At 40.6% G+C, this 12335-nt stretch overlaps 1 protein-coding gene across 1 annotated transcript; it reads right to left on the minus strand.

Annotated features, from left to right (window-relative positions):
• Window positions 1–4206: 4206 nt before the first annotated feature.
• sox8a (SRY-box transcription factor 8a) lies at window positions 4207–7974 on the minus strand. The gene is made up of 3 exons (XM_061712823.1): window positions 7312–7974; window positions 6647–6882; window positions 4207–6508 (listed from the first exon to the last, which is right to left on the minus strand). Exons 1-3 carry the CDS (start codon window positions 7725–7727, stop codon window positions 5754–5756), a joined length of 1407 nt encoding a protein of 468 aa, XP_061568807.1. The 5' UTR covers window positions 7728–7974; the 3' UTR covers window positions 4207–5753.
• Between the last annotated feature and the right edge of the window lie 4361 nt (window positions 7975–12335).

Below are 12335 nucleotides of genomic sequence, written 5' to 3' on the forward strand. Positions count from 1 at the left end.
GTCCTAAATTACATCATCCAGAAGAGAGATTCCTAATTTGACATAACAATTTTGAATTAATGGTTGCAAGTCTCAGTTAACATCAAGTCCCACTTGTGTTATGTTACAGTATGTTTCAAGATAACCATTTTGAAACTTTTGGTGATAATTTGGACACAATGCACAGAGAAATAGATGCCTTTTAAAATATTTAAATCCTTTATTTTAAGTAACTCTTTACTTCTTCAGTTCTACATTTTAAATTCAATCAAAGCATATCAAACCATGCCAATCATCTCAAGCCTCTCTTCCGTCACCGAAGCTCATGATGGTGAATTTCATCAGAGAACTGATGGAGGAATTAGACAAATGTCAAAAAAAAAGTGCCACAGTTCAACAAAAAGCAGAAAGCTGTGACAGTGAAAACACAGCCCCAGTTATTCACCAACAAGTCTTGAAGCTGTGGAAATAAGACGAGCAGCTACGCCGCCACCCCATTCACGATTAAGATTTGCCAAGAAAAGTGAAAAGGAGAGAAGGAATGAAAAAAGAAAGTGAAAGACTGCGGACAACTGTTCAGGGAACTGAAGATGACCAGATGTCAAAGTGTTGCTGTGTTTTTTTCGCCCTTTAATAAAATTTTGAACATTACTTGAGGTGAGCGTCATTGCTGTTAAACATTTTACATTTTTCAGCCCCGTGTTTTAAATGATTTGTAACCTTTTAGACCAACGTCACATTACATTTTCAGTAAACAACCAAAATCACAGGAAACACTTATGACAATAGTGAAGGAGCTCAAATAGTTGTACAAATTGCACAGACGTTTATTTTATAACAATATGAATAATTTATATTTCATCTCATATCTTGGTTCCGTTAACTGTACATTATAAAAATAAGCTTGAAGGAGGGGAAATTTAGGGGCGCTAATGGTGTACAGAAAATATTAATGCTACTGTATGTCAAACAGGATACGTTTAATAAATATATTTTTTAAGCAACAAGGATGAACAGAGGATTTCAGGTGTTTCAACAAATATCTGAGAAAATAATATGCCTTTTTTTAAAACAATGTCCATTAAAGAAATATTAGAAAGGATTTGCAAATCTAAACTTTTACAGTGCATAAAATCATTAAATGATTCAAAGAATCTGGAGGAATTTCAGAGTGCAAAGGGCAAATGCACACACCTAATCCAGAGGCCTGGCACCTAGAACGTGTATCAAGCGTAACAGTACAGACCTACTGTATATTCACAAATTCTGCTTAAAACTTTACTGTGCAAAAACAAAGCCTTGCCTTGACCTTGTTCAGAGGCAACATTGATGGGACATTGTGGTCAAATTAATTGGCAATACGTACTGATCTTTTTATGTACGCTCTGGACCAAGAACCCATCCAGGCTGTTATTACCAATAAGTCTAAAGGCCAGACTTTGTGGTGGTATGACGTAATAGTACTCATGGCAAAGGTCATGATACACTTCTGTGACGGCAGCACAGATTTTGGAGCAACATGTGCTGCCTTCAGGACTTCATCTTCTCCAAATGCACATCTGCTGAAGAGGAGAGTACAGATGCAAGACATGTTCAGACATGAACAAGACTTGCATGTTTGCAGCCCTGACCTTCTCCCGAAACAAAATGTGAGAATTTTGAGATCAAAAAGTAAACAACTGCGTGGCTCCGATGTTCTGTTGCACATCGAAACACCAAAAGAGAATAAAATAAGATACGATCCCCGGGAGTTATTTCAGGCAGGCGATCTCTGCAGGGCATGCGCCTGCTTATTTACCCCTCTGAATGGTTCATTCCGATTACTCCATTTGTTATTTGACCTATTTAAGGAGCAAGAAGTAGTCCTATGCGTTCTTAGATGCATTCAGATGTCTCACCTACCAAGCTCGCTGTCAATCGCATCTCCACCCCGGCTTTCACCTGTGGGCTCTGAATCGGGGTGGGGGGGTCCTACACTCCTGTATTTATGTGTAAGTCTGATAAACTATGCTTAAATGGAGCCTAAACACCAAAGCCAAGTGTGTGTTACAATAAAAGTGTTTCAAACTTGCAGTGTGAGCTCTCTGACTGAAATAGCATCCAAAATCCATTGCTTGGTATCTTCAAACGTACATTACAAAGTGGTAAAAGCAAGGCCATCATAACCTTTTTTTGGGATGTAATGCAGGCTGGAATTTAAAATTGATGTCAGTCAAATAAATTAAGTTGTAAAAGGAAACGCATGTTTCCTGCAAATAAATAAATTCTAATGTAACTTCATTCACTTCATTTTCAAAAGAATGTAAAATAGGAATAAAAATATACAATTTTAACAGCCACACAGCTTAATTCACTTTACGATATTGCTCTTTTAACAAGCAAAAAAAGAAAGCCATCAGTGATGTGACATAGCTGAGAAAAAGCTGAAGATTCAGAGAACGTAAGTGCATTGAGTGGAATGAGGTTAGGCAGATTCAGCAACAAGCAAAAACCCATGCTTCATGTCCACTTAATTTCCCTTGCAAATCAGCCTCGCATTCTTAGGGTTTTCACAGTTCCCAGCACCCTCTTTTTTTTCACCGAAACATGCCCTGAGTCAGCCAGGCTCATTAGGCAGGATGAGACTATTACCAAGCAAGTTATCCTGTTGTAACAATGGGATGTGGTCAGGTGGTGGAAGCACCAGTTTCACTGGGTTCATTTTGCTTCCTCCTCATATCTTGTGGGCAAAAGACCACAAATCCCTCTTACAACACTGCTTTTGCCCTCCATCAACAATATCAGCAATAAACTTGACAGCTGGAATGCACCGCAGCCTCAGCATAATAGTCTAAAAAATTAATTTGTTCGATGCTGTATTTTATTTTCATGTCCTGTGACGGTTTATGTTTATGTACAGGAACTGCGCAAGCTGTTGAAGTCTGAATTGAATTTGTGCACCGCTGCCTCTGAATAGAATTTACCCATATATAATCAGTTTAAATAAAGTTGCAGCCGCAGTGTAATTTGTGTAATGTGCATTAATCAGTCAGTATACTGTGCTGTACTCACAGTGAAGCTTCCCATTGCAGTTCATGTTTTAGCTATTTACAGTAAGGCTTTCAAGAGTCTCAATCAGAAACTGTGGACAAGTTCCAAGGAAACAGGACCCAAGCACCCTGAAGAGCCCTTTTGCATCACTTTTATTCACTCCTGTTCTTTCTCAAGAGTTCCTCCTGAAAGTATTTGGCAAACACTTGTGAAAAAAAAAAGAGTTTGAGGGAAGAAAAACAACAAGTCGTTCTTGAGCCACCCACACCCCATCTGCTGTGGTATTATCTTATTTTATTATCTACAGATTATGTGTGCTGATATTATTTTCTGCATTTTGGTCCGGTGGTCATTGTGGTTGTTGTTCTTGTTGTTTTTTGTTTGTGGAGTACCGTGATATGAGACAGCAAAGTGGGGGTGTGGGGGGGTCCTCCCCCATGTGCATCTAATCATCCATTCAGGACCCTCTTAATGGCTTGTCAGTTCCCCTTGCCCTTCCATTTTCTGTCCAATTAATTCCTTTCTAGCTCTCCGGATAAAGGGACACAATGGGGCCCCTCCACAGCATAATGAATCATTAAAATTCAGCAGCGCGGCCCTGGCACTTGGCTTCTCCCTGGACTGGTTAGGGACGGCTGCTTGGCATGCATGCCAGGGCCAACTCGAGCTTTCTACCCACTGGACCGGAGGAGATGGGATCTCTCTTCAGTCCTTTCTTGTTGGTGTTTCATGGGGAAAAAAAACTGAGCTTAGATGTTTGGTAGATGTCCTAACAAAAAAAATTTCCAGGAGAATATCAAATTCAAACATTAAAAGGTCAAAGGAATTCAAAAGTAAAAGTTGTGTGTTCAACAGAAAGTAAGAGAAAATAATCATTTAAGATGTGCAAACTTGTAAGACCACCTGTTTGAGCGGCATTTCATAAATTTTTGTCTTAAAAGGTAAACTATTCCAGGATAAAAGGGAAAATAATAATTTTGTATTAAAATAGTGCTAGTCTCTTGTCATAGTATAGCTCTAAAACAACATATGGGCATTTATATAAACTAGTATCCAGCACAAAGGCAAACCCAAAAGCTCAATCGATTCTATTTATTTATTTTTTGCACAATCTTTTTTTTTTCAAAAATGTATCTCAGGACAAAAAATGTACAGGTTGAAAATGTGGACGTAAGTAAGAACAACAAAATACAAACATCAAGAAAAAGTATCTTTTATTTAAAAAAAAAAAAGGCCAGCGGATGAGTTAGCTGTGCATGTGCGAGTGAAATTTTAGTGAACAGAACAATCATTTTCACAGCCTGTCTCAAAATTATCGAACATAATGATGTACAAAACAGTTCTGTGGACAAAAAAACAACAATCACCGTAACGCTCTGTACATATCTCATTTAGTATGTCACAGAACATTGGAAACCCAGGCTGTAAGGAATGATGTCAAATTAAGGACATAATGAGGAGCGAGTTAACCGTCAGAGTCTCGGATGTGGATTGTGTGCTGCCTGAACTTTGTTAATAATTCCATTTCATTTCAAAATACTGACAATAAGCGTTAGAAGGCACGAAAACATTTAATGCAAGACTGCAGCAATGAATTGGCACTTGATGGTCGATGAGATAAATACGGGCAAATACACTTAATTTCACTTTCAACTCAAAATGACACAAAAGTACTTTTCCGTATCACTGGATGGGTGTTATGTCATCGGATATGCATCCCCTTTCCGAGGAAATGGCTCACAGATGGATTTGCATGTGCGATGCCGCGTTATCTCACTAACCCATTCGGATGCATGTGCGTTCACATATTCTTGCGCTGTCCTTGGACATATACAGGAGGTCCAGCTGACATGTCACTCAGGGTTTGTGGTGTTATTTTACCCCATTTCCTTTAAGCCTACATCATGACTAATCGCGATTTGACAAGCATAGATTTCAGACACCTGTTCTGTCCTGTGCGAGTCTGTTGGTCCTGTCTGTTTGCTTGCAACATGGAATGGAGATGTTTCTGAAAATTGGTCTCCAACTAATAATAATAATAATAATTATAATAATAATAATAAAAAAGCTCTGTCCTTTACTTCATTTACTTTCACCTCTTGAAAAGCCATTAAAACAGTACTCTAAATAAGCAAACTCATATTACAAGTGTCCATCTACTGCAAAACAAAAACCAATAATGCATGAACATAAATACATATAAGACTTTTATGCCAAAATTACACTAGATTCATAGGAGTCATTTATTTAAGACTGAGCCATTGATGCAAATAGTGTGCTGCAATATAACTCTGGCCATCAATGTAAATTTCACCGCAGCTTCACATAACTGGTCCCATGTACTTTTCTTATATGTACACAGTTGGCTAAACCATGTCAAACTTGAAATTCAGTAGCAGGTCTTTGCTTTCTCTCAACTGTGCACATAAGTGCAATCTTTAACTAAAAAACAAGTGGGGGTGTATGGGATGAAGGTGCAGGCGGTACTGTTTGTCCTCATGGAGGAGTTTGGCCCACCAACAACACAGTTTCTCTTAGTGTAAGAAGTGTGTTTTCATCGCGACAATATAACTTTGTATAAAATCAGCAGGCACTTTTTTTTTCTTGTGTGTTTGCTTCACGTTCGAATGGCCACAGGTAGCCTTACTTCCCCCTTACGCACAATTCCCCACCACCTCCTAATGTCTTTCATTTGTAGTGCATCAAACTGAGTCTCTGGTGCCAACAGACTCCTTCTGTTTCCCTTAAGGTCGAGACAGAGTGGTGTAGACGGGCTGGTCCCAGCTGGAGGCGGTTGGGCTGTGGGCCGGAGCCATGGACAGACTATTCAGGATGGGGCTGCCATAGGGCCGCCTGGATGAGTGGAAATAGGGGTACTGGTAGAGGCTGGAGGGGTAGCCTGAGTAAGGGTTGTAATAGTTGGAGCTCTGAAGGTCTGTATAGTCACACTGAGAGCTGGAGAAAGAGGCTGCGGCGGAGGCGGCGGACGTGGCTGAAGTGACGCAGGCCTGGCTACCGTAGGAGCTGTAATCGGGGTGTGAAGGTGACCCGTGAGAGTGCTCGCTGTAGTGGCTCGGGCTCAGTTGCTCTGTTTTAATGTGCAGACGGTGCTGGCCCACCTCGCTGGAAGAGGGAGAGGAAGAGGACATGGCACTCTTTCGGCTCCAGGATGAGCCGTTGCTCCCCGGGTGGCTGTATGAGGAAGCGTAGGAGCTGCTGGGCACAGGGGTCGGCCCGTGGCTGTGGTCTGAAGACAGGGCGGAGGAACCTGAGGCGTGGCCGTTGAGTGGAAGGTACTGGTCAAACTCGTGAACGTCGAAGGTCTCCATATTGCTGATGACATCAGTGCTGAGCTCAGAGATGTCTACGTTGCTGAAGTCAATGTTCTGCCTGCTGCTGTCAACGAGACGACGGCCTTCATGTTTCAGATCCTGCTTCACCCCGTGGTGCACGTCTGTTTTGGGGGTAGTGGGTGGTGTAGGCGGACCATGGGGCTGTCCTGAAAAGAAAAGAAGAAAGTGTTAAGGTTAACCACTGCAAATGCAAAATGATGAAGGCAATTAAACGCATCGGCTTTAAAACGCCTTAATTTTTTACATTCAGCTGTCATATTTCTTGTAGGCAGAGGTTCACGTACCTGCATGGTCAGGGTGGTGGTGTCCATCAGTCATCCCAGCCAGTCCTCCCATTCCTGGCTCCGCTTTGTACATATGATGTGCCAGCTCAGCCCCCGAGTCTGAGTCGCTCTGGCCTGGTTTCACATTTTTCCGTCGCCGGGGCTGGTACTTGTAGTCTGGGTGATCTTTTTTATGCTGAACCCGCAGTCTCTCTGCTTCATCTACAAATGGCCTCTTCTCACTCTCTGAAAGCAAACTAATGGTGGGAAAAATATACATTTAAAATGTTGTGTTTTATTCAGAGAAAAAAAAGTTTTTTTTAATTTTTTTTTTTTAATCTGAAGTTGCTTTATAAGTTTTTTGACATCAATGAGGTCAAAAAGGAAAATTTTAAAGGATAACTTTTTCCCTATATTTATTTGAAATATTTTGCTCAAAAGAAATATTACAAATGTAGTACATTTCACTTATTTATTCAAGTCATTCCCAAAGATTATATATATATATATATATATATATATATATATATATATATATATATATATATATATATGTGTATATGTATATGTATAGTTTATTTATGGTTGACTCCCTTTTCAGTTATTGCCCTCATATTTTTTTTTTAATATAAATGGTTAGCAACATTATTTCTTATATTTATCTACAAAATAAAGTCTGATCTTACCGCCAGAGTTTGCCCAGCGTCTTGCTGAGCTCTGCGTTGTGCAGGTGAGGGTACTGGTCCGCCAGCTTCCTGCGGGCCGCCTGCGCCCACACCATGAACGCGTTCATGGGTCTCTTAACGTGAGGTTTGCTCTTCAGGCTCCCGTTCCCTCTCACGGGCATGGGCACCAAGGACCAGTCATATCCCTTCAGGACCTGAGACACCGCGTCCCGTATGCAGGCTGGGAAGCGCTCGTCGTCCTCCGAGTCCAGCTTCTTGCCCAGCCCCGCCAGCAGCGATCCCTGCCCGTCGGAGCCCATCGGCGAGGACGGCGCGTCGGAGTCGGACTCGTCCTGGGACATGGAGCTGTTGGTGCCGGACGGGCTGCACGGCTGCTCGCTCACACACTTGTCATGCTCCTCTGTCATTTTTAACATTATTTCTTTTTCAGTCCCGCGGAATTGAAAAATCCGGAAATGTTTAAGTTACAATTAAAAAAAAAAAAATCAAACCAGAAAGCTGAATTTACGCGCTCAGCGGGGCGGCCGGTGCGCTTTTTTTACGCACGCTGCGCCACAGTAAATTCCTCAGACCGTCTCAGTCAGCGCGAGCCCGTTGTTTTCTCTGATTGTTTTTCTTGTTTTCCGAGGCTGTCATTGGGGGTGCGGTCGTGGAAGTTGTGGTTCCCTGTATGAGCTGAGGAGCTACATGTTACAGCAACTTGAGTTGGAGTTTTAAACTCGTCACCCCACCTGTCGCCTGCGATTGGCTGGAGCAAATCACCACTTTTTCCCCATTGGTCCACATTTTAACGTGGGCTTCATTATTATAATGATTTTCTTTTTCATGGCCTTTCATGGTTTCGGTTGACGTTGGAAACGCTATGTGACAGATACATATTTATAATACTCTCTAATGCACTTTTGGATAATTCTTTTTATTTGTTCGATTTTTATGCAGAGAAAAAAAACTACAGATTACAAAAAAATGACTGTACTATATTTTACCCTCCTCAGTATTCAGGTGTTAATATCCTTTTTTTTATTAATCATTGATAATACATAATAATAACATACTATTACCGCAGTATTTTGAATTTCTGTCTTGCAAATATTAAACTGGATACAAATGCAAACTTTGCTGCAATTACAAATAAAAGAAAAAAATGTTTAAAAAAAGTGGCTTACTGAAAGGAAGGTAGTGATGTTTGCATGCAGGGATCTTAGTTGTCATCATCGGGAAAATTCATGTAATCTATGGTAAAAAAAAAACAACAAAAAAAACAAACATTTGTCTTCAGGTTTTCAAAGTATACCAGTTTATAAATATCAGCTCTAACAGATCTTGCTGGCAGTGTTTCTCTCTTTCAGAATGCAAATGATCACATAATACTATTTTATAGGTATAGGCTGAGGAAGTGATGTTAAATAGTGAACAATGAAGAACCAAATTTGAATTTAGGTAAAAGTTAATGGCTCAAAAGTCAGGTCTGACCGTCTGAAGTCTTCAAATCTGAAGCTGCATTGGCCTCTGCAAGCCCCATCACAGCTTTAACAATAGTTCCAACTTTAGACGAGGAAGTTAATTTGTTCCAGCAGCCTGTCAGTGATCCATACATTAGTTCTCACCTCTCATGAAGCATGCTTTTTATTACACTGAGGGTGCATTATAAAAGCAGAGGAGATAAGCTGGTAGAGTGAATCACTGCCCTTGTTACAGGTGTCTTTGTTCATGTATTGTGGGATGATTTTTATCACTGGCCTCCCCATGAAAAGACAAGTTATGCTTGTGTTGGACGGCAGTTTGCTTTGCTCCATGTGCACTGCAGGTGGCTGAGGGAAGAGAAGTACTTGTGATGTGGAAATAGAAACTCCAGCTTGTACAGGCTGAGTTTACTGCAGGCAAGGTGATGGATCGGGCATTGAGGTAAGAAGCTATGATTATCTGCTCTAGTATATAATCTGAAAGGAAAAAAGTGTATAACTATTCACTTTGAATGAAACAAGGTTGTATTTGATGCTTTCATAAAGGTAAATATTCTGTATAGCAAAAATATACTACAAAATCCACCTAAAATGTCAATCATGAAAGTTGAAAAACCTACTTTATCAACTATCCTCATCACTTATAGAGGGTGCTGTCAAAGCACTAAAATCAAGTTCAAAATGAATGTAATGTGTGAGTTTTCTGTGCCTAACAGGACCACAGCTAACAGTGTACATGTTTCACATATGTAGAACTGAAGATATTACACCTGATTCTTCTCACTGACACCAAAACTGACACCAAAATGTGTTTTCTTGTGTCGAGTTGAGCAAAGTCAAACACGTTGTAAAAGTTGCTAAGTACATGCTCACTCGTGGTTTCTTCCCGGCCGGCTTGTCGTAAACAGGGAGACAATGCAGATAAATCAGGATGAGTCCAGATGAGTGACAGCTGCAGTCAAGTACTGCTGAGTTTGGAGACTGTTATGGTTTTTGGAAAACAGGAAGATCCAACAAAAAAAGAGGGAGAGAGAGAGAGAGAGAGAGAGAGAGAGAGAAAGAGACAGATTTAAACACACTCCAGCCTTCTCCCTTCATGCCTCTTTGTATTGTGGGGAGAAAACGGCCTTAGTTTGTGGGCTCTGAGATCTTGATTAGAGAAGGAAGAAGCGACAGAGGAGGGGTAACCGCTCATGAACTTAAAGTATCTCCAGGAGTTGAGAAAGGTTTTAATTTTTCATATTTTTAAGAGATGCAACTCAAAAGGAAAACCATGGTCAAGGTTTTCAGATATTTGGAGAGGTTATAGCAGAGCACGTTAACCCTTTTCTCCTGGGCCCAAGTCGCTTCTGTCCCACATGTAAATTATACTCCCTGGTTCTTCTAATGTGCATACAAAATTAAATTACACAGTCACCCACAGGAATTTAGCTCGCTTTGGTCTCTGCTTCTGGGTTTTAATAAAGTTAGGCGCATTTCTTCACTTTAGCCAAGTTATTTGACCAAGTATGTTGAGGAGTTACATTGGCACACCGTTGTACAACATAGGCAGGGGTGTCATGAATCTCACCATCAAGGTTCATACAGAAAAATCAATCTCCTCTGCAACCTACCAAATAGTGTCAAACTTTTTTTTTTTTTAAATAGAATAAAATTCTAATCCACATTTGTGTGCATTATGTTGATATTGAATCTGCAGCACAAGAAGCCTGACAGTATTTCTATACAATTTACCACATGAATAGCAGCTGCCTCTCAAACCTTAGCCTTAACAGCAGGCATCCAGTCCGTTTAATAATCTCTCTGATTGCAAACTGAGGCAACATAAACTTAGTGAACTGTAGAGACTGGCATGCCCTCTCTCTCACCCAGACGATCCTAACCACTGCACAACCACATGTGGAGCAAGCTCCTAGGCTGCTAACAAACCATAGATCACTACTGTGCCACATCAAGCAGACCACTTCTATCTTTGGTTTCACACACTCAGAGAAAAGGTAATTAGTGCAGAATTTACAGCGCCACTAAATGCAAGTGGCAGGATGATACGTCAGTTGCAAAAAGGACATCTCTGTTGAGAATTTTTTTTTTTTTTTGGGGGGGGTGGGTGGGCGGGGGTTCAGCTGTGGGGAAGTTTTGAGAACTTCTTGTTGCTATGCTTTTAACTGAAAAAGATACAAAGACACAGTCTAATGTTAACTCTCAATGACGAGTGCACGCACTCCTCTTCTCGTTTCCATCTCTACTCATCCCATCTCCCCTGGAAGTTCAATGGCGGATGTTTTCCATTTTGGTTTGCAGCCAAATGCATATTCCAGGTTGTCTACTTAGTAAGGTCAAGGACCCGGGGATGTTTGACTCCACTGGTTCTAATCACTGTCCAACCCCCAGGACAGCTGCTGCGTGTTAGGACCTCCCATTGACCTCTGACCTCACAGTATCCTAAATTCATTCTATTAAAACACCATAATGAGGGGTTTACTGGACCAATTGCAGGTTTTATTTAAACCAATTAGTAGATGTGGCGAGGTGCAGGGGAGGGGTTGCCCAGAAGGGAGTTCTAAAAAGATTGGAGGGGGAGTCTTTGAGACTGAAGGAAACAATTAGTCCAAAATGTCTCTGGGTGTGTTTGGCATTTGGCCATGCTCAGATTTTAATGTTAGGAGTATAAAAAGAGCTCAAGTGTTTCCAGATTATTTCCTGTGTTTTTCTCCCTGACACATAACTGTTTTGTGAGCCAGTGGTTTCTCTTCTGATAGTTCTATCTGTTCATTTGAATTAGGGATTATGGGCAAGGAGGTGTGGGAGCTAGTAGAGCAACAGGTTGGGAAGGTTTACTTAAGACTTCGCTTGCTTTTCTTTTGGGCCTTGAGAGAATTCTGGTGTCAGGTTGTGTAGTCACACTACCACGTATGCAGATTTGTAGAAGTGTGTCATAGATGATTTGTTGATTACTGCAGAACATTAAAAGATGCATTTAATCATATTTATTCTTTTACCGTAACTGAATGTCTGTACGCTGAGGCCATTTTCCCATGCTGCATCGTTCTTTCTCTCTTCCGTTCTTTTTTTTTCTTTCTTTCTCTTTCTTTCCTTCCCGTCATCCTCAAGGCATATGTTCTGAGTAAAACTTGTGGTGTGCTCAGTTTTCAACATTGTCTACTTTTCTCATCTTTGATTCTCATAAATCATCTCCTCAATTTGCCTGTGAATTAGATGGTGTGGGACATGTAGACTTTTAGGACCGGGCTCAGGGGCGGCGAGAGAACAGAAAGCCCACCCCTTGTCTTTACGGGAAATGGGAGGCCGCTTCCACACCACCAAGACTATTTAAAAAGCCTTGTCTAACTTTGGAGACTTCGCCTCATGCAGTAAAAAAAAAAAGAAAAAAGAATGTTGTGCCTTGTTTTTACAATTGAAACAAGAATAAAAAACACTGCACTGCTTGTGTAGAGAAAATATGTGTAAAATATGTATGTATATATATATATATATATATATATATATATATATATATATATATATATATATATATATATATATATACACAGAGGTGGGTAG

This window comes from Cololabis saira, chromosome 21 (genome assembly GCF_033807715.1).
Source record: "Cololabis saira isolate AMF1-May2022 chromosome 21, fColSai1.1, whole genome shotgun sequence".
NCBI classification, from domain to species: domain Eukaryota; kingdom Metazoa; phylum Chordata; class Actinopteri; order Beloniformes; family Belonidae; genus Cololabis; species Cololabis saira.